The sequence below is a fragment of the Natrix helvetica genome, assembly GCF_964273705.1.
Source record: "Natrix helvetica genome assembly, chromosome: Z".
Classification (NCBI taxonomy): domain Eukaryota; kingdom Metazoa; phylum Chordata; class Lepidosauria; order Squamata; family Natricidae; genus Natrix; species Natrix helvetica.
The window spans coordinates 63,018,449-63,041,444 of NC_138554.1; the positions used below are offsets into that span (position 1 = coordinate 63,018,449).

Here is a 22,996-nt window from a genome sequence, read left to right on the forward strand (position 1 = left end):
TTGGATAAGAAGTGAAAGGTCTTCAAAGAAAAACCAGAAAGTCCAGTTGGCTCTTGAAAAGCACCTTTGGGACAACTATGACCTAGATGACTGAGAATCTCTATACACATTTAAATGGCAGAGAAGCGAGAAGGATCAATATTGTTTATAGGAAAATAATAAACCATTCAGCTACCCATCATACATCTTTCTAAATTTAAATTTAAATTTAAATTTAAATTTAAATATAAATATAAATATATATATATATATATATATATATATATATATATATATATATATATATATATATATATATATATATATATATATATATATATATATATATATATATATATATATATATATATATATATATATATATATATATATATATATATATATATTTATTTGTGTTACAACCCCTGGTATGCCTAAATATGGGAGGAAGGTCACTACTCCCTCTTTCTGTCCTTCGGCTCATCACAGAAAACCATGCAGGCAGAAAACCATATTTTTATTTTTAATGTTGCCTTTTATATATATATATTTGTGTTGTATTTCTCCCTTTATTTATTTATCAGTACAAATACAACACAAATATATATATTCATTCATTCATTCATTCATTCATTCATTCTATGCTTACTTTATAAAATAATCAGTTTTTTGGATTAAACTAAAAATATTTTTAAAACAAATATTATTTACATATGATGTTATTCAGAAGTTGAAATAATGAAAAACTGTATAAGACCTCTTTTAGTTTGGAACCTCTTTTAGTTAAAAACTTTATGTAAGAAGAAAAAAATGAAACCTAAAGATTTTGTTCAAGTTTTTGTAAAATGTTCTTACAACTGTGAAATTTCAGTTCTAGAAATAGAATAGAATAGAATAACAGAGTTGGAAGGGTCGTTGGAGGTCTTCTAGTCCAATCCCCTGCCTAGGCAGGAAACCCTACACCACTTCAGGCAAATGGTTATCCAGCATCTTATTAAAAACTTCCAGTGTTGGAGCATTCACAACTTCTGGAGGCAAGTTGTTCCACCGATTAATTGTTCTAACTGTCAGGAAATTTATCCTCAGTTCTAAGTTGCTTCTTGAGTATAATATTGTATAATAATGTATAATGTTACCTGATATCAGGATGTTTGCTAACTAAAGTTGAGATTTCTAAATAAAGTAGTGAAGGATCAGTTAGCTTGAAAACTTCTGCAATAGCTTCAATGACATCACAAAGCCCCTCTGTGTCTTCTCCAGATCCCTATTAATCAAACAAATTATTGTTTCCACTGTTTCATCAACATGATTTTATTCCAGCACACTAAATACACTTGATTACTATATGGCTATCTTAATGACAATGAATGACAATAAATATTTTTAACAAAATACTATGTTTATATTAAATGCACAATCAAATATCATGGAAGGAAGGAAGGAAGGAAGGAAGGAAGGAAGGAAGGAAGGAAGGAAGGAAGGAAGGAAGGAATCCAGTAAAAGAAGAACTCATTTTCATTTATTTCAATTCATATTATGCACTTTTATTAAGGGGTATAAGATATATCTAAATGGAATGACACAATTTTTAAGCTAAAAAGCTTAAAATTACTATAACAACATATTTTGAGATTCATTATTTGCAAAGTTATATTCCAGATTTGAGAACATGTATTTAACATATGACTAATTATATTTGTTTAATTGTCTTTTTAGAACAAGGTGTTTATCTAGAGAAATAATACAATACAATACAATACAATAGTAGAGTTGGAAGGAACCTTGGAGGTCTTCTAGTCCAACCCCCTGCCTAGGCAGGAAACCCTATACCGTTTCAGACAAATAGCTATCCAACATCTTCTTAAAGACTTCCAGTGTTGGGGCATTCACAACTTCTGGAGGCAAGCTGTTCCACTGATTAATTGTTCTCACTGTCAGGAAATTTCTCCTCAGTTCTAAGTTGCTTCTCTCCTTGATTAGTTTCCACCCATTGCTTCTTGTTCTACCCTCAGGTGCTTTGGAGAATAGTTTGACTCCCTCTTCTTTGTGGCAACCTCTGAGATATTGGAATAATGCTATCATGTCTCCCCTAGTCCTTCTTTCTCTTAAGCTAAACATACCCAGTTCCTGCAACCGTTCTTCATATGTTTTAGTCTCCAGTCCCCTAATCATCTTTGTTGCTCTTCTCTGCACTCTTTCTAGAGTCTCCACATCTTTTTTACATCGTGGCGACCAGAACTGAATGCAGTATTCCAAGTGTGGCCTTACCAAGGCATTATAAAGTGGTATTAACACTTCACGTGATCTTGATTCTATCCCTCTGTTGATGCAGCCTAGAACTGTGTTGGCTTTTTTGGCAGCTGCTGCACACTGCTGGCTCATATTTAAATGGTTGTCCACTAGGACTCCAAGATCCCTTTCACAGTTACTACTACTGAGTAAGGTATCACCTATACTGTACCTGTGCATTCCGTTTTTGTTGCCTAAATGTAGAACCTTACTCTTTTCACCATTGAATTTCATTTTATTAGATAGTGCCCAATGTTCAAGTTTGTCAAGATCCTTCTGTATCTTAAGCCTATCTTCTGGAGTGTTGGCTATTCCTGCCAGCTTGGTATCATCTGCAAATTTGATGAGTTCCCCATTTATTCCCTCATCCAAATCATTGATGAAGATGTTGAAGAGTACTGGGCCTAAAACAGAGCCTTGGGGTACTCCACTGCATACTTCCCTCCATGTAGATGCAGTTCCATTGAGAACTACACGTTGAGTGCGGTTGGTCAGCCAGTTACCAATCCATCTGGTGGTGATGCTGTCTAACCCACATTCTTCTACTTTATCTAGTAGTAGGTTATGGTCTACCTTATCAAAAGCCTTACTGAAGTCCAAGTAAACTATATCAACGGCATTCCTCTGGTCCACTAATTTTGTCACATTATCAAAGAATGCAATAAGATTAGTCTGGCATGATCTGTTTTTGACAAATCCATGTTGGCTTTTGGCTATTACTTTGTTTGCTTCTAGGTGTTCGCAAATTCGTTGCTTGATTATTTTTTCCAGAATCTTTCCTGGTATTGAGGTTAGGCTGATAGGTCTGTAGTTTCCTGGATCTAATTTTTTCCCTTTTTTGAAGATGGGAACCACATCAGCTCTTTTCCAGTCCTCTGGTAGTTCCCCGGTGTTCCAGGATCTCTGAAAGATATAATTCAGTGGTTCTGAGATCTCGTCTGCTAGTTCCTTCAGAACTCTGGGGTGTAATCCATCCGGTCCTGGTGATTTGAACTCATCTAGGGTAGACAGGTGCTCACTTACCATTTTCTTCCCTATTTCAATTTGTGTTCCTAATTTTGTGGTGCTGCTTTTGATAGGTTGGACTGTTTTATCCCTTTGTGTAAAGACAGATGCAAAACATGAGTTAAATAGTTCTGCTTTCTCCCTGTTGCTTGTCACCTTCTTGCCACTTTCTCCTAGCAATGGACCAATTGTTTCCTTAACTTTTTTCTTGTTTTTAACATGTTGGAAGAAGCTTTTTTTGTTAATTTTTACTTTTGTGGCAAGCCTTTCTTCATTGTGAGCCTTAGCTTTCCTCACTTCATCTTTACAGGCTCGGGCTATTTGCTGATATTCTGCCTTAGTTATGTCCCCCTCCTTCCACTTTTTATACTTACTTTTTTTGTCTTTCAGTTTGTCAGATAGTTGTTTATGCAGCCATGCTGGTTTCTTTTGGGAGCTGTTGTTTTTCTTCTTCATTGGTATTGTGTTAGACTGGGCTTTTCTAATCTCATTTTTCAAAATTTCCCAAGCTTCTTGAATTGTTTTCCCCTCGAGGATTCTCATCCATGGAATTTTTCCCAAGCTCTCTCTAAGTTTATTGAAATTAGCTTTCTTAAAGTCCAAGACTCTAGTTTGACTTTGTTCTACTACTTGTGTTTGGATAATGTTGAATTCCAATATTGCATGGTCACTTGCCCCCAGGGTTCCTATGGCTTCAACACCTTCTATCATTTCCTCTCTGTTAGTGAGAATTAAGTCCAGTATGGCTGATCCCCTTGTTTCCTTCTCTACTTTTTGGAAAACAAAGTTGTCTGCTAGGTTTGTTAGGAACCTGTTGGATCTTCCACTTGGTGCAGAGTTTGTTTCCCAGTTGATGTCAGGGTAGTTAAAATCTCCCATTACTATTGTGGTGTGCTTCCTACATACCTTAGTTAGCTGACTAGCAAAAAGTTCATCTTCTTCCTCTGCTTGGTTGGGTGGCCTGTAGTATAGACCTATGACAATGTCATTTCCCCCACAACCTTTAATATTAATCAAATAAATGATTAAATGTTATTGTGAACTATTGTGAAATATTGAATTCTGGGGCTTAAAATGCTTTGAAAATGTTGCCAAAAACACTTATCTTTAAGGCACTTGTAATGTTTTTTTCAGATTCATGTACAAAACTGAAAAGACTTGTAAACTTCAGAGAATAACACATGCTTTACTTACATAAAATCCAAAGCACTTTCTTTGAATCATATTTGAATTGTGCATAGCCCTATTAGTTTTTTTAATTACATGAAAGTGAATTACATTGAAAATAAACAGAAGTTGATACATTATAATCTGAAGTACATGAATTAGTACTGCAGTCAGCAGCTCTTGCAATAGTTCAGAAGGCTAGAAAGTAGCCTCCCAAAGAATTGGGACTAAAGACCTAATAAAAGTGATTCTTCCGGGGGATATAAAGAGGCTCTTTCTAGCCTTCTAAATGATCACAAGTTGCCTCCATTCTTGAGATTTCCTGGAAGGAATGCAAGGCACAGCCTTCATATAAAGACCACCTCTCTCCATTCTGCAAGCTGGAGCCCTTCTAATGATCATTTGGAAGCTGTTTTTCCAAATCATGCAATGGCTTGAAAGGAACCTTCCAAACAATCCCAAAAATGATGCAAGGCAGACATTGTAAGAAGACCATGCTTTGCATCAGATGAGTGCATCTGTCAGCAGCGCAGAAAATATGAAAGTAAGTGGAACAATTTATGTGCACTTCTGGATTTGTAACCATCTGGGAATGGTGGAGTAGGAAGAATTCCTGGCCCTCTGGCTTATGATAGGCATTTGTCCACTAGTGGGCTCTGTAGCTTGCACCAGACCTCCCCAAATCCCTGAGGCACTCCTTGTGCTCGCCTTAACAAGCTGCACAATTGCTTAGCACAGCTACTGGGAGAGTTGGGATTGAAGTTGTTAAACAAAGTGGTCATATAATGTCTCACTTAATAACAGCTTCACTCAGCAAGTGAAGATTCCAGGCTAAATTTTGGTTGTAATCAAACATTACCTATAATGAATTTATCTATAGAAACCACACTATTTGTCAACCAATAAAAAATAAAATATTGACATCTATGTATCATTATATTGGTGGTGGAGAATAATATTTTAAAATGCCAACTATGTACATTTCCTTTTTTAGCATTCTACTGATGATACTTACTGCTGCAAGTTTTTTAAATAGAAACCTGAACTGTTTGGCTTCCCTGTTCATCCTTTCAGCACCTTCTCTTCTTTCTTCTGCATTTTTAAAAGTAATACGCTTTAACATTATAGCCTTGATATATTCCATAACAACTCTACGATGGCACTCAACAGTCATTTTCTGGGGGGAAAAATAGAAAAGACATCTAGTTATCTAGACAGGATGTTCGTATTAAATAACAAAAGTAACAAACAAAAATTACCAAAACATCTACATTAAGCACATTTGGGAGGGAAAAATAAACATTAATTTAATGACATAAATTAGAGAGATGACGCTTGCAGACATATGGGCCCCTAGATAAATAGATCAGATACAATCACTGAGAATCATTTGGCGGGATGAAATTTCACTAAATAAATATTCATGGGCCAACATTTTAGGTACCACTGCCATTCTTTCTTTTAATTTAGCACAGAGGAATTCAGAAGACTAGAAAAGAGCAGAGGTGGTTTCAATCTACAAAAAGGGAAAACCTGGATCCAGGAAATTATAGGCCAATTAGCTTGACAGCAACATCTGAAAAAAAATCCTGGAAAAAGTAATCAAGCAGAAAATTTGTGAGCACCTGCAAGCAAACTAGGCAATTACTAGTAGTCAGCATGGGTTTGTCAAAAACAGATTCACTCCAGACAATATTATTACCTTCTTTAATAAAGTGACTAAATTAGTGGATCGGGAAAATGCTGTGGACATAGTATACTTGGACTTTTGTATGTAAGGCATCTGAAAAATAGAGCACAGTCTAATATCTTGATAAGATATGGGATAGACATATCACAACCAGATGGGATTCGCAGTTGCTGACCAAGCACACCCAGCACATAATCCTCAATGATACTACATCAACCTGGTGGGGTAACATGCAGTGGGTCACCTCAAGGTTGTCTTAGGCCCAGTACTCTTTAACTCTTCATCAATGATCAAGATGAAGGGACTGAAGGAGCACTCATTACATTTGCAGGTGGCATCAAGTTGAGGGGAATTGCTAATATTGTGGAAGATAGATTTAGAAGGATCTTGACGGAGTTGAACACTGGGCCATAGTAAAAGAAGAAGCAGTTTAATGCAAGAAAAGTAAAGTCCTGCACTTAGGCAGGAAAAACCAAATGTATAGATACAGGTGATACCTGGCTCAGCAGTAGTAACTATGAGAGGGATCTGGGTATCCTAATGGATTGCCACAAGTATCAGTCAGCAGTGTGCAGTAGCTACCAAAAACGTTGATGCAATCCTAGCCTGCATCAACAGAAGATAAATATCAAGAAGTTAATATCATGAAGGCTAGCATCAAGATCACAAGAAGTGATAAGCAGGGCCACATTTGGAATACTAAGGAATACATAAAAATGCTGAGATCCTAGAAAGTGTGCAAGAAGAGCAACAAAGATGATAAGAGATCTGGGCACTAAATCATATGATGAAGTGTTGAGGGAGCTAGGTATGTCTAGCCTATCAAAGAGAAGGATTAGGGGTGATATGGTATCTATCTTCTGGTACTTGAGAGGATGCCACAGAGAAGAGGGGATCACCTTATTCTCCCAAGTACCAGTAGGTAGGACAAAAAACAATGGGTGGAAGATTGTTAAAGAGAAATCTAACTAGAAGTAAAGAGAAAATTTATGACAGTGAGAACAATTAATTAATGGAATAGCTTGCTTCTATCCTGGAGGTTTTCAAGAATAAACCACAACCACTTGACTGGGATGTTCATCTGCCTTGAGCAAGAAGTTTGATAGAAGACTTCTGAGGTCCCTTCCTGCTCTATGATTCTATAGCAATTAAATGTCTACCTCATTAATATTTTTGTCATTTGCACATCCAATAAGCATTATTTAAACCTCCTTATACAAGTCATTAAAAATGTCTAGGAATTGGGAATGGTTCTTGTGGCATCACCTTGTGGCATTTGTCACTTCAATGTGATGAAAATGATTAATGAGCATTCTTTGATTGTTTTGATTCTGCTTTGTAGCCAAGTAAAGCTAATGTCATCTTGTTCATTAATCAATTATTCATCAAGTTCTGATGGATGTTCTGTCAAATGCTTTACTTAAATTGATTCATTACAAAAATAGTATTCCTACAATCAACTAAGATAATTGCTCATGAAAAATGAGATAAAGTGAATTTCACAAGAATAGTCCCTGAAAAAATTATGATTCTAGTAATTATAGCATTGTTTTGAAGGTGCTTTTATTTAATCCGTAGTTTAACCTGCTCACTAAAATGGCATGTTATAGGTGCCACAAAATACCTCTCGTGGGAGCTAGAAAAAGAGCCTTCTCTGTTGTGGCTCCATCCCTTTGGAGCATCATTCCGTTAAGAGAAAAGTCTTGTCCCATCGTGTTCTTTTTCCACAAGGTTTTGAAAAAAGTGTTGTCAGCGTGTTTGGGGAGTTTATACAGAGTTGATAAAGTGGCTTCTCTGATTCTGTTGTCACTTCCACAGATAAGGATGTGGGATGGGTATACATTGTGGATTTTTAATGTGTATAAGTTGGGCAGCTATATAAATTTGTTAACAAACATTCTTTATGTTCTGTTCTACACTCTTCCAGGTGACTGGATTCTATGGATCCCTTTTCTCACCCTTTTTGAAGATAAGGACAAATTTGGATTGTTTTAACATCAGTCAAGCTTTCTCAAATATCACATATGCTGGTTAGACTATCAGGAAGTTCCTTCACTATCCTAGAACCAATAGACTTAGTGGGATACACATTTCAATTCTTTCAAAATAAACAGGTATCTGACAAACATTTTGACAATGTCAAGCTTCAGTACTGTTTCTTCCACCTGCTTTTCTATGAACATAGGCCTTTCTCAGAAAAGACTGAGCTAAAATAGAAGCTGAGTAGTTCTGACTTTTCTCTACTGCATATACACAGTCTGATATTTTCATTGAGCAGATAATAACATATTTTTCGCACTATAAGAAGCACTCCCCCCCCCCCCAAATGGGTGGAAATGTCTGTGTGTCTTATAGAGTGAATATTGCAGCCAGGAGAGGGAGGTTGGTGCGGTGGTGGTGTTCACTGCTGCTGCCTGTCACCACCACTGCCTGTCACCGCCCCTACTGTTTGCGGCTGGTGGGGAATGCTGGAGGTTTCGCTGCTGATCGCTGGTTGGATCGACCTCCCGGAATACCACCAATCAGCTGTTCTAGGCAGTGGGGATTGCCATTGCCAATCCCCACTGAAGGATGTGAGGCGGGGTGGTGGTGGTTTGCAGTGCATTTTAGGAAAGTATATGAAGTTTTATTTCTGGTAATTATTTTGCTAATTTTAGGGACTCTTTTATTGCAAGATAGAAATTACACAGTTTTATTATTTTACTTGAACTTAAAATCAAAGCAATAATAATGTTTACACATTATGCTGCAATATTTAAATAGTCTACATTAGACTTAATAAATACCTTCTTACAGGGTTTCTTTATTCTTGCAAAATCATTAAAATAATCTTCAACAGTTACACAGATGGTATCCACAGCATTGGATGCACCAAGCCATTTTTTGGTCATCAATTCACTAAGATGGGGCTTAAAAAAAATAAGAAAACATAAATGTCAATCAGAATAATTTTTAACAGTATTATTCAGCATCATGCCATTTTATACCATCTCAGCAAAGCTAAAATTGTATACTTTAATTTAAAAAAAACTGCATTAAATACAAAAGTCTTTATATTTACACTTGGTATACTTGTAAAGGAATGAACCAAAATTATGGAGGAAGATCAGTAAATGTTCACAGCCAACATGGAGCTGATGATTTAGTATTTAATATAAAGAACATAGAGTCTCCATCTCATCTTGTAACTCTGTACAAATTATTCCACAAAATTTTACTAATATAATTGCACTTCCCATATTTAGTTTTCGGCACAAGTTATCCATCAAAGCACTGTATCTTGCATAAAACCCAATAGAAATAAGTCCAGATAACCAGCACCTGGAGTTACAAAGTCACTACATTCTTCTTCTGAAGAGTAAGAATGGCATATAATTTTAAATATCTTCAGAATCCAAGCAAAGTACTTTTTCAGGATCCAATCTGAATCAGTCACAGGGACCGGAGATTTAGTCTTCCAAGTTTTCAGACTCATGCTGGAGCCCATTCTCAGGAAACTTCTTTCTCTCCAGTTCCCTGAGAATGGGCTCAGGAATGGGCTCCAGCATGAATCTGAAAATTTGAAAGACTAAACTAGTTCCAATGGCCAACTCAGATTGGATCCTGCAACATTATCCTGGGACACATATTGCCTTCATTCATGAGTACTTTTGATAAAGGTCTTCTAGTTTCTTCTTTAACTAAGTGGGAACACATTTCTTACTTAAAGAGACATTAAGCACCTTACATAACTATGCTGCCTATCACAACGGGTGATTTAATCAGCTTTGAAGACCAAGGATGAAGCAAACTAGTAATGGTCTCTATTATTCTGCCTACCTTCCTAGGACTAGCTTTGAACAGTGAGTCCATGGTGAGGTAAATCTAATGCTGTCATCTACAAATTGCAAGGAAAATTATTCAACACAAACCTCTAACCATTAAGTTTCTTCTCTCCCAGTTCTATGAGGAAGAACATACTGCATGGGTTAGAAAACTGTTGTCAGGAAGAATGGTATAGTAAACATCCCTATGTTCTCCTGGGTACTGAAACAATATACATTCAAAAAGATTGTATTGCCAGATAAGGTTTTTGCTCAAAGGGATGTGATTTCTATAGAACATTATCTATTCTGAGTATGCTGTAATTCATATAAATCAGATATATCCAATCTCATATGTGATTAGTTGGACACCAGGTTGATCTCTGTTAAATCAAGACATTTGTCTCTATCCCATTATAGACAGCCTCCCCAACCCAAAGCTTTAATCTGAGAAGCAGAAGGGGAGAAGCATGTTATATGTATATGATGTAGAAGGGGCAAATTGTTTTAAGATTTCTATAAGTGCTGTGAAAATTGGAATTTGCTTCTTTAAATATTATTTTTCTTTTTGTATATTGTTTTTAATTCTTATATCTTTATCTTTTTTACTTTCTCAGTATTTTTTCATAATTATCTTTTAACTTGTAAAACATATTTTTTTAAAAATTAAAAAGGAAAGTGGGCGAGCGGAGGAGGAAAAAAATAACCTCTAAATCAATGAAGACTTCATCTAGCAGGCTTGAGCATCCTTCTTTTGCAATTTCATCTAAAACTGCATCAATGCATGCATGACTGCTTATCAGCATCTCTTCCATCATAGGGGGCAAATATTTCTTCTTCAAACTGATGATCGACTCCCTTGGATAAGCAAGGAAAAAATATTTCAGAATCTTGTTAAATGTATATAAAAGTTAAATCAAAGTATTCTATGATATTGTCCAATTATAGCCTCATTAAAGTATTATTGTCATCTTCATGATAAAGCTTCACTAAACTATTAATAGTTTCTCAAGGATCAAGCTGATATTACAATATGTAAAACATGATTGTTTAATTCAGCAGAATATATATGGAACGTGGTCTTCAAACTGTATAACAAGGCATCTTTAATTATTCTTGAAGTTTTTCAAAAAATCTTCACCAAGAAAATTTGTAATGATTTTATTGAAATGGAAAATGCAGAGCAAATCTGCTCATCACTCCCAGTCTAAAGACATAAGACACTATTTGGTTTATTCTATTTTTGGTTGATTTTAATGTTTTTTAACTCTTAATATTGAAACGTTTAATGTTTTTAATATTTCTATTCTTTTATATTATATTTTTATATTGTTGAAAGTGGTCCAGAGTCACTTCACAATGAGATGGGCAGCATATAAATGTAAGAAATAAAATTTAAAAAATAAAACAAAAACTAAGAGTTACTCTCACTCAATTACAGCAAGCAGGAGCGCCTCATGAACTTCGATTTTAAAAAGGGTAAGATAGGTCAGACTTGGTTTATATTTGAAAAAAAGATCACTAAGAAATCATAAGACTGTAGAGGATACAATCACCATGATAGTTTAAAGTCATGATGGCCTTTGGAAAAGTGATTTACAATATGTGTAAGTATACAATAACTGTCCTCATACTTATGACATTCACACCACCTACACCAGTTGCAAGATTACAATTTAGGTACTTGGCAACAGGCTCAAATTTATAACTAATTGCAATGACCTACAGTCATGTGATAATGATTGTGAAATTGGTTTCTAATAATAAATGTCAATTGGAGAAGCTGGATTCGCTTAATCACATGTGATTCATATAATGACCATGTGATTTGCTTAACAACCATAGTAAAAAATAGTAAAATTAGGTCCAGTCACATGATGACTTGTTTTACCAACGCACTGCTTTATGATGCGAATTCTGAATCCTGTGGTCATAAGTCAAGAACTATCTGTACTGTACTGTTTGGTTCATTGATTTTCTTCCAGAAGACAGTGACAAACTATTTCTATATTGTTCCCAAGAAAATAACATGGATGTGTACATAAAATCATAAAAATCAGATTTGATTCCAGGAAGACTTCTCTTTAGTATACTCTTTGAATATTCTTACTAGGGCTGTATTGAAATTCAACAGGCCAGGCAAGTGTCTTAAAAAAAATAAAGGAGGACTTCACAACAGTAATCAGTAGGACTTTAAGCAGCTAAACAAACACTCTCTTCCTCTTCAAAGCATTTTCATGATTAGAAAAGCTTGAAGCTGAGAACAGTAAAACGAGTTTGAGATGAAGTATGATGAGTACTTTGCAAAATCCTATGAAGGAGGAAGGGCAATGGAAGATTCATGTAAAAGTAATGAAATACATGCCTTAAATATGATCCAAAAGGCTCTACAATGTGTTTTATAGATGATTTATAGGAGGATCTACATTATACAATATATTGAAAAGTTATAGAAGCTATTATGGGCATAACTTAATATGTTGTTCAATATTTAATAAATATTAAAAATTTACTACATAATTAAACTTTGAGAGTTTGAAAACCACTTGTTTAAATAAATTTTGCATTTGGAAAATTCAAGATCTGCTACTTGCATTTACCTGCTTTCATTCTTCCCCCAATTTGTTTTTCCTTTTGTGTTGTCCATTTATTTGTTTACTTTTGTCAAATTTAGGTACCACATCTCACTCTCAGAGCGACTGAGATACGTATTAGATTATTTCTGAACAGTTTTAGTGTATTATTAGCACAGCAACAAAATAATCTAAGTGTTATCAAAACATATTTGTCTACTATGTATATTTGTCTATCTTATTTTATTATATTAAATGTGGATTTTTTTCAGTTAAAAAAAAATTCAGTTAGCAAAACTTACTTAAAAGTCTGACAGTTGTTGATGATAGCAACCATGTATTGAACATAGCATGGATGATACTGACGATTTCTTAAATGCTCTTCTTTATATAAATGTGCTTCCTCTTTATACCTGAATAAGGGAAGGGGAACAAACTCAATGAGAAAAGAAAGTGAAATCTTCAAACTGCTCTTGTAGGAACAACCATTACTCAGAACAGGTAGATTAAGCTTTAGAGATCTCCAGAGGGATACATTTCTAGTGTATAATTTCTGTAAAATTATTTAAAAGATTAAAAGTAAGCAAATTCAGTGTGTTCAGTCATAATTCACAATGAGCTAGAAAACCGTAAGGCTGCATTACAATTTGCAGAAAAATCTATACAGGTAGTCCTTTTGACTTTTTCTTAGTGACTGTTTAGAGTTATGATGGACCACCTCAGGCTTACTTACAACTCAGTTCTGAAGTTCCAATGGCCACTCCTGTCCCCATTGTTATATGACTGTATGTCAGATGCTTAGCAACCAACCCATATTTACAGTTGTTTGCAGTGTCTGTGGTCACATCACTATGTTTTTACAAGGTTTCTGCAAAAGCTTCTGGTAATAGTAATTTTACCTGTTAAGAAAGGAACTCATTTGTTGAAGGCACAAATGCAGGACTTTTATTTTCAAATCTTCACTTATCTGAGTAGCCACCTGAAGATTCTGTTCAAACATCTAAAATCAGAAAACAATTAGTTAACATTTCAATTAGAATTAAGCATGTTCCTGGACATTCAGATGAACAATACATTTTTCTCCTGCCACTATCGTTTGAGTTACAAATTTTTGTTTGTGCTACATGAACACATTATCTCTATTTGTAAATTGAATATGCTGGGATATGAACAATGAAATAGCAATACCATTTAGATTTATACACTGCTTTATAGGGCTTTATAGCTCTCTGTAAGAATCTCTCCAAGAATCTTTAGTAAAACAATTTCAAAAGTTCCAATCTATTTTATGATATTTTATATCAGTAGAATATAACTCGCATCAATATCATGCATTTTTTAAAGTCCTTAAACATGACTTAAATTATTTATATGAAAATATTGTTATACCTGAAATACAATAGCTGGGAGTGTTGTTTGATAATATCCATCCTGATCTGCTTCTGGTTCATTTTCTTTTAGCCAGTCTTTTTTATCTGTCTCCAGTGCTTTTCTTAGCCAGCCTATAATGTTGGACTAGGGAATCAAAAGAATGTTAAATCATGACAAAATAAAATTTTGTTAGTACTGAATTGATGCTAGAAATGGTCCATCTGGCAGTTCCCCAGTCCATATGGAGCACAATTCTAATTTTCCGTATCTTCATTTATCTTGTTACCATTTTTACTTTTAAATAGTTTTTACTTGCTATTGAAGGTTATTCTGTTTGAAAGCCCTAATAAGCCCATTTTTCTGAGATTTTTTTTCCTGTGTAGCCCTAGCTGAAGCCAGTCCTCTTTCCAATTGTGTATTTGACTTGTTGGCTTATTCCCAATCAAATTTAGCCTCTTTCTGTCCATTTTTAGAGAACTATCATGTTGACAAATAGAAGAGAAATTCTAATGGGCCTAAAGAAAAACAGGTTTATCTAAAAGGCAAGACAACAGGATAGGGAGCTATATTTCCTGAGTAGAATTTGTAACTAGGACACTGCCAAATAAATCCTGCTCCTGATCATCTGCAGTATCAGCTAATTTCATTGGACAGATCATGAGCAAGTGCTCTAGAGCTCACCAACACAAAACAATGATCACTTATAATTAGGAAGGATGTCAGAGTCACCCAAAAAACCTTTTTCTTTGTCTAAATTCTGATGATCTGTGAAGCTGACTCAAAAGAAGCCCCCATCAACACTTGCAGAACCACCATTAAGTCTGATAAGACAAAACAGTGGACTGGTAGCAGACCAAAATGCTTAGATATTTGGAGGAATCCAAGTATAACTGGTAAGTGACTAGAAATATATTATTACTTACCAAAGCCAGAGCCATTCCATTTACGACTACTGTGCAACATTGCAATGCAAGCCAAAACAGGCCAACGTTTGCATTGTGACATATATTTTATCATTCTCCCATCCATCCCAAATGCCCATGTTTTTTATTATTTTTTACTTTTATTTACTGCTGCAGAAGCCTAGAGTCGTCTTTCTTCAGAAGGTAGAGCCAATACTAAGAACTACCGTATTTATCGACGTATAACACGCACAGGCGTATAACACGCACCTTCATTTTAAGAGGGAAATTTCAGGGGAAAAAATTAAATTTCAAATAAAGAACTTTGAAGCAAAATAAGGGTAGCTCAGAACTTTTTTTTATTAATATTATTACCACTTATAAGGTAAATAATGTAAAAGGATAGTAAAAGCAACTGTTTTAACAAAGAAACTTGGATATTCTGTTTTTACAAAAGTTTACTCAGAAATCGCTATCTGGGAAACCAAGAAACTCTTCATCTTCACTGCTATCTTCAAAATCACAATGAACACTGCTGCTTTCACTGCTACTATCTTCCACCCTCCCTTCCTCCTTCCCTTCCTTCCTGCCTCCCTTCCAGTTCCCTCCTTCCTCTTTCCTCCTGCCTGCCTGCCTTCTTTCCCTCCTGCTTATCTATGCTTCCTTCCTTCCTTGCACCTCCCTCCCTTCTGCCTGCCTTCTTTCCTCTTTCCCTATCCTCCTATCCTTCCTTTCTCCCTCCCTCCTTCCCTGCCTCCCTTCCAGTTCCATCCTTCCCTCCTTCCTTCTGCCTCCTTCCTGCCTGCTTGCCTTCTTTCCTCTTTCCCTCCAGCGTGTCTGCTTTTCTTTCCTTCCTTCCACCTCCCTTCTGCCCTCCTGCTTTCTTTCCTCTTTCCCTCTTGCTTGTCTATCCTTACTCCCTCCTCCCCTCCTTCCTGCCTCCCTTCCAGTTCCATCCTTCCCTTCCTTCTGCCTTCCTGCCTTCTTTCTTCTCTCTCCTGCTTGTCTGCTTTTCCTGTGTGTGCGCGCGCGCGAAAAAGAGGTGGTGGGAGAGAAATTTGAAAGGTCTTCTGCTTTCGGAACTCGGAAATACCCCCCCTCTCCTTTCCCTCCAGCGAGCACGGAGCTTGACGGAGGCGAAGTGTGAGCGCGCGCGCGAAAAGGAGGTGATGGGAGAGAAATTTGAAAGGTCTTCTGCTTTCGGAACTCGGAAATACCCCCCCTCCCCTTTTCCAGCGAGCACGGAGCTTGACGGAGGCGAAGTGTGAGCGCGCGCGCGAAAAAGAGGTGGTGGGAGAGAAATTTGAAAGGTCTTCTGCTTTCGGAACTCGGAAATACCCCCCCTCCCCTTTTCCTCCAGCGAACACGGAGCTTAACGGAGGTGAAGTGTGTGCGCGCGCGCGAAAAGGAGGTGATGGGAGAGAAATTTGAAAGGTCTTCTGCTTTCGGAACTCAGAAATACGCCCCCCCACACTCCCCTTTTCCTCCAGCGAGCACGGAGCTTGAAGGAGGCGAAGTGTGAGCGCGCGCGCGCGAAAAAGAGGTGGTGGGAGAGAAATTTGAAAGGTCTTCTGCTTGCCGTGGGCGGGCCGCATTTACATAGAGCAGGGAGGGCTGTTAAAGGAGGTGATGGGAGAGGGCTGTATTAAAGGGCTGTATTAAACCGCCCCCCGGGCCGCAAATGGCCCGCGGACCGGACTTTGGACATGCCTGGTGTATACGGTACTTGTTAATACTGTAAAAACATGGCTTCTTAACATTATATCAGCGTATAACACGCATACATCATTTGCCCCCTATTTTTTGGGGGGGGAAGTGCGTGTTATACGCCGATAAATACGGTAGTTATCTTCTCAGAGAATAGGAAATCTATAATAAATCCTGCCTTCTAACAACAGACAAGAATTTGTATTGGTTCACTCATGTGTTGAATGAGAACAGTATTTAGTTTTTGTTTGATATGGAAAAATGTATTTAAGTTTATCTTACAATTGGGAATATTAGTCTTCCAGTCAATCAGGATTTTCTCTTTTTTTGTAATTATATGCACTTTTCTCTTTTTGTCTGTAAGTTACCGAAATGTCAAGCTGGATGGCATTGAAATTAGATGAATAAATTACCGTAAGAGTTGACATATATGTGCTGAGAAGTTCATTCACGACCTCCTGAGAAAGAAGAGGTTGCAGGAAATTTACCTCCAGTTCTGGTGCCAGTTCCACATTTCCCATCATTTCTTCACTAAAGTAAAGAGAACAGATAAATGACAAGTAAAATTTTAGGATCAATTTTTCTTTAGTTGCAAAAAATGCAACACACACACACACACACACACACACAGAGCAGGCAAATAATGAAATACTTTTTAAAAGATCTAAATAGCAAACCTTAAATACAAATAGTGTAACAAAGCAATTTAATAATATTTTTTTTTAAAGTGGAAGAGTTAAATAGACAATTGATGCTTATTTTTAATATTTGAATTTTTAATTCTGCAAAGTATAAGTGGGCTTTCCTGAACCATTATTTGTGTATGAAATTCACAGTTAAGATCTCCTTAACTACAATTAAGATTTAAGAATTTGAAACCCAGCTGTGTGCATATTAGCAATAAGATGCAAGTTGAATTTGAAAGATCTATTAGATGTGGATTGTAAATAAGTTGTGTATTTAGGAAATGAGGGAAGAAATAGGAGATGAGTGGGGATTAAAAGAGGTTAGGAGGTGGTTTAGGAGAAAAAAAGGAGAAATAGAAGAGACTCAATATGGTTTTATTTCTTTTTGTTTACTCTGGATGTTTTAGATTTTGAACTATTTTGAACAATAGAAAAAATATTAGAATTCCTTTTTTATTTAACAGATAAAATTACTAGTTCTTTGAACGCTTGTAATATTCTATCCAATGGAAAGAAAAAGTAAAGAGCATCCCATTTTCAAGATCTTATTATGTAGCATTACTGCACATTCTCCAACCTACTGCTTTTAACACTTGAATATCTAAAAAAAGAAAACTCATTTTTGTAAATATAAATTCCTTAGAAACAAAACAAACTAAGTACAGATAGTCCTCAACTTGCAATGTTAATTTAGTGAACATTCAAAATTACACTGAAAAATATGACTTTTTACCATTTTTCATATGATCATTGCAGCATCCCCATGGTCATATGATCGAAATTTGATTGCTTGGCAACTGGATCATATTTTCGACAGTTGCAGTGTCCTGGGGTCATGTGATCACCTTTTGTGACTTTTTGACAAGCAAAGTCAATGGGGAAGCCAGATTCACTTAACAACTAGGCTACTGACTTAATAACAGTAATGATTCACTTAACAACTGTGGCAAGCAAGGTTGTAAAACACACCTAACAACTGAGTTGCTTAGCAATGGAAATTTTGGCTGCACAAGATATAATGTATCACTACTCTTAATGTTCCATAAACAGTAAAGAATAGCCAAATGATTCTGATTGGATGACTTTATGACTGAACTTAAACAAATCCATTTATGAGAATTATCTTTATTCTCTCAAAATGGGTAAAAAACAATTATTTTCATTTTATACTCATCTAAGATAGGCAAGAAAATTTGTACTTTACAAAGAATACCTTTCTATGGTATAGTGATTGTTTTGCATGCCAAAGATCCCTTCTTCAGTTCTTATCATCTTTAACTAAATATTTATTTATTTATTTATTTATTTATTTATTTATTAAATTTGTGTGCCACGCATCTAGCTTTGAAGTAATCCTGGGCAGCTTACAACATTAAAAGCAATAAAACTATAAAAGAAATATGTCTAAAATAATAATAAAATTACAATCCATAATAAATGTATAGTTAAAAGATGGGGAGGGAATGATCAGGATGTGGGGTGAGGGGAATGTAGATTTTCTCTTAATTCATCGATTATCTCTATCTATTGGGGCCCCAAGCCATCTGGCAGAGCCATATTTTCAGACCCTTATGGAGAGTTTACCTGGATAAGATGTTCCAAAGGGCAGGAGTCATGGCAGAGAAAGTTCTTTTCCTGGAACCCACCAGCCAAATTTTGCTTACCAATAGGGGCCATTGCATGCCCCCTCTACCTGTGTAGCTGGGCTAGGCCAATCCCATTGGGGTGAGACATGGACTCATGACATATAAGGCCAACATCTTGAATTGCACCCAGAAGCAAACCAGCAGCATTGCAACTTGCAGTAATGTAACATGGGCCATTCTAGGGTCCCCCAGAACTGCCTGAACTGCTGCACTTTGCACCAGCTGTAGCTTCTGAATGCTCTTCAAAGATAGCCTCAATTTAGTCACTACAAAACATTTCAGTCTCTGAGATAAAACAAGATTTTTTTTTCATGAATGCTGCCTGATATAACACTTCTACATTTTAATGATATTCAATTGTATCCATATCTGACTGCTATTTTATATCAATATGTTTATCAGTCTTTAACAGATGGCAGCACTTGGCTGATTTTGGTTTAAAAAAATGAGGAAGATCAGACTTGGTTAGTATTCAAATAAAAAAACAACAGAGAACCTAAGGTAAAGGTTAGATCACAAAATTAATAATAACTAATCCTAATGCTAATCCTAACCTGGTGGAAGGCAGTGACAAAGCATTTCCATGTACTATCAAGAAAATGATATAAAGAGATCACTTCCGGTCCCCGAAGCCGACGGACGCTGCCATCCGCTGCTCGTTTCCCCAGTGGGCTCCTTTTAGCAGCACAGGCGATCTTGGAGGGACGACCTGCCGTAGGGCGGCTTGCTGGAACCCCCAGAATCGATGGCAGCTGCAGAGTGCTTTCCAGCTTCGCCGCAGGAGCCTGGGAGTCTGGGGGGTGCATAGCACAGCTGTGTGCCTTTGCCGAATGGATTCCAGAAGGAAATAATCAATTAGAAGTTGCAGTAGAAGTGCTGGAGGTGAGAAGTTTGCTCTAATCTCTTTTAACACCATTTAATTGATGAGCAACAGCTTTTTGCAAGTTGTGGATTCAATCTATTTGAAGTTGCAAGATTGGAGGGGGGGTTTCACCCCCCTCAGGTAAAGCGGCATTTGGACTATCTCTCGATCTCGAAATGGAGAGAGAGAGAGTAAAACGTTGAATTACTCACTTGTACTAACTATGTGAGAAAGATTTACATCACAATTGCAAGAGGTGATTCCTGAGTTGTTTTAAAAGCTTTATTGAAACTTTGAATGCTTTGCTCCCTGGTTCCCTGTGAAAGGGGGAGCCAAGATGGCCCACTTCCATCTTCTTCTTCGCTCTTATAAATGAAACTAGCCTTTTGAAACTACCTTTGAAGAAATTTCTGGCTTTATATTATTATTACCCCCCGAAGGTCTTCTGGATCCCCTCCTGTTATGTGGTCTTTCTGGATTTGGATTATTTGATTTCCTTCTTTTGGCTTGGAACTGTGATTCAGGATTAACTTTCACTTCTGGGCTTGTCTGCTTCCAAAGCATCACCCAGCTGCGCATTCCACAGACGCCATTTCTTTTGTATAAGACTTACACTCATCTCTGAACTTAACAAATGGGGCCCAGAAAACCACCTCCTGGCAAGGCAGCCTCGGCGCCCACTTCCTCCACATCCAGCCCAACGACTCAACAGACAAAAATTTCATCATTTTTACAATAAGAAGGGACTGGAGAGAGTTCAAAGGACTTATCTGTTACCCAAATGTTCCAGGCTCTTATGAAGGGACAAGATGAATTGAAAAAAGAGGTGGCAGACTTTAAAGAACAGCTCAGAGATGTACAGCAGCAAACAACAGAAAATAAACAGAGAGTTGGTGTGCTGGAGGAGGGCGTGGTTGGGCTGAGGGAGGAGGTGAAGGCAACTCAGAAGGGGAATAGAGAATTGGAAAATTTCATGGTAAAGATGGAACTTGAAAGAATGTGCCTTTTTCTCAGATTCCAAAACCTACTGGAGGCAGAAGATGAAGATCTTAAGGATACTATGTGTACAATCTTAGCAGAATATATTAAGAGAGATAAAGAACAGTTGCGGTGGGATATGGACCTGGTTTACAGGATCAATTCAGAATATGCCAGAACACATAATGTTCCAAGGGAAGTACATGTTAAATTTCTCAGGAAGACCACGAGGGATGAGGTTTTGGGGGCCCAAGGGGGGGGACCACTAAAATATAAAGATAAAGAAATTGCCATTCTTAAACAAATTCCGAAAAAAATAAGAGATAAGAGGAGGAAGTATTCCTCCTTATCAAAGAAATTATATAACAAAGGAGTTTGGTTTAGATGGTTATTGCCAGAAGGAATGTTGATCTTGTGGGAGGGAAACAGAATTAGAATCAATACAGTTGTGGAGGCAGAGGCCTTCATGAAAAAACATAGTGTCCTCCTAGAGGACGAAACCATAAGAGGTAGTGAAAAAGGTGATAATACACAAGATATGAGGGAGGAAGGGGCTGTGACTCCGCCAGAGGACAGGGGGGAGGGAGCAATACTGAAAAGACTCAGGTCACAAAAATAAATGTATTTGAAATATTATTGTAATTGTTGATATATTAGAAAGTGGCAAAAGAGATGATTGAACATATGGTTGATACAATGTATAATAAGATGCTGTTTTTGCTTATCTTTTATCTTTTGTTTTTTTTTCTCTGTAAAAGTTGTGAGATTTGGAGAGATTTCTACCTTCAGCACGATGTAGCTGCCAAAAATTTTTGTATATCCACCTACCCTTTCCTATAAATGTTTAAAAACCAATAAAATTCTTTAAAAAAAAGAAAAAAAGAAAATGATATAAAGGTGTATAGTTAGCTATAAGAAACTGAAACTGAATTAATTTTTATGCATTTGTGAGAAACTATGGGAAAGTGTGGCTGATTGGTCTTTGACTGTTTATTTCAGAAGAGGTATTTCTATGCTTATGGGGAGCAAAAGTGCTTCAAAGAAATTCTTGTTTAATAAACTCAGTATAACCAAAGAAAGAACTTTCTTACTTTTTAAAAGATTCTGTACTGACCTCAACCTATAATTAAAGATAGCTTTTTGAAAATCTTGTCATTCTTGCTACCTTTAACTTTGCTGAATATATGGGACTTGAAAATTTTTATTAAAATCACATAGTTCCTACTAGTACTAGCTTAAATAATAACATCCATACCTTTTATATGTATTTAAAACCCAAGTCAAAAGACTGACAATTTCATTTGCCTCTAAATCTTCTGAAGCCAGGTCCTGCATGCGTAAAGACAATGCTTGGTGATACATACATAGCAATCTCTTGAAAATTTCATAATGTGGGGGAAAACATTGATCCATAAGATTTTTAGCCACCAACAGATCATCAAGAACGTATTTACGAATTATTTCCAGATGGCGAACAAGCCACATTTTGTCAGACTCTCGGGTGTCTGCTTGAGTGCCTTCAATCCTGGTAACAACAGTTCGATCCAGGACGTTAAACATTTTTTCTTTCCACATTTTAGGTCGCCCAGGGGGGATGAATCCAGTTTGCTTTTTCCGATCTAACATACGTCGATCTATCTTTTCTTCTCTCTCAATTATTCTTACAACTGAAACAAGCAAGGTTGGATCTCTACGGACAGTGACTAGAGACCTTTGAATGACCATCCAGAGTTGCTTGCCCAGTTCTTCAGAAAGTTTTTGCATATCTCCAAAATAAGTATCAATTAGGTTCATATCATGGGTATTCTTGCTATCCATGCGGTACTGTTCATACATAAGATCATCTCGGGAGCACTCCAAATCCATCAACTTTCGATGGGCTTGCAATAATTGTCCTTGCTCAATCAAGTCTTGAGTCTCCTGAACTATCTCTGGAACTGGAAAGAAAAAGAGAAACCATAGATTTAAGTTACATTATATCCCACAAACTTCCTAATTGTAGCTGCATGACAATAGCTGCATTATTATTGTACATTTATATAAATTCAAAGTAATACTGCACAACTTCTTTGTATTGTCAGAATATTAGATATTTTAGAAGTCATACCTGAGAATATATTTTTGAGGTTTTCTACAGCAGCTGCCAGCTGACTATGTTGAACTACAGCATCTTTAACATCTTTGAGATTTTCTATGGTGTTGATACTCTGCCGCCAATCTTTATTGACATCAACTAAAGAGTGCTGTATGTCCTTGACATCATGCAACGCAGTGTGCAGCTGGCTTAAACCAGTTCGAACTCCATCAAGTTGTGACTGAATTGCAGCCTAAAAAAACC

At 36.5% G+C, this 22,996-nt stretch overlaps 1 protein-coding gene across 1 annotated transcript in view; it reads right to left on the reverse strand.

The window, feature by feature from the left end:
* EXOC3 (exocyst complex component 3) overlaps positions 1-22,996 on the reverse strand; it is a 43,688-nt gene that overhangs the window by 1,720 nt on the left and 18,972 nt on the right. Inside the window, exons 3-12 of the mRNA XM_081971039.1 lie at positions 22,766-22,985; positions 21,914-22,595; positions 16,900-17,017; positions 13,896-14,021; positions 13,406-13,506; positions 12,809-12,919; positions 10,641-10,791; positions 8,917-9,039; positions 5,456-5,617; positions 1,116-1,243 (exon numbers count right to left, since the gene is read on the reverse strand). Coding sequence (XP_081827165.1) covers positions 1,116-1,243; positions 5,456-5,617; positions 8,917-9,039; positions 10,641-10,791; positions 12,809-12,919; positions 13,406-13,506; positions 13,896-14,021; positions 16,900-17,017; positions 21,914-22,595; positions 22,766-22,985 — 1,922 coding nt within the window. The remainder of the gene's footprint in view (positions 1-1,115; positions 1,244-5,455; positions 5,618-8,916; positions 9,040-10,640; positions 10,792-12,808; positions 12,920-13,405; positions 13,507-13,895; positions 14,022-16,899; positions 17,018-21,913; positions 22,596-22,765; positions 22,986-22,996) is intronic.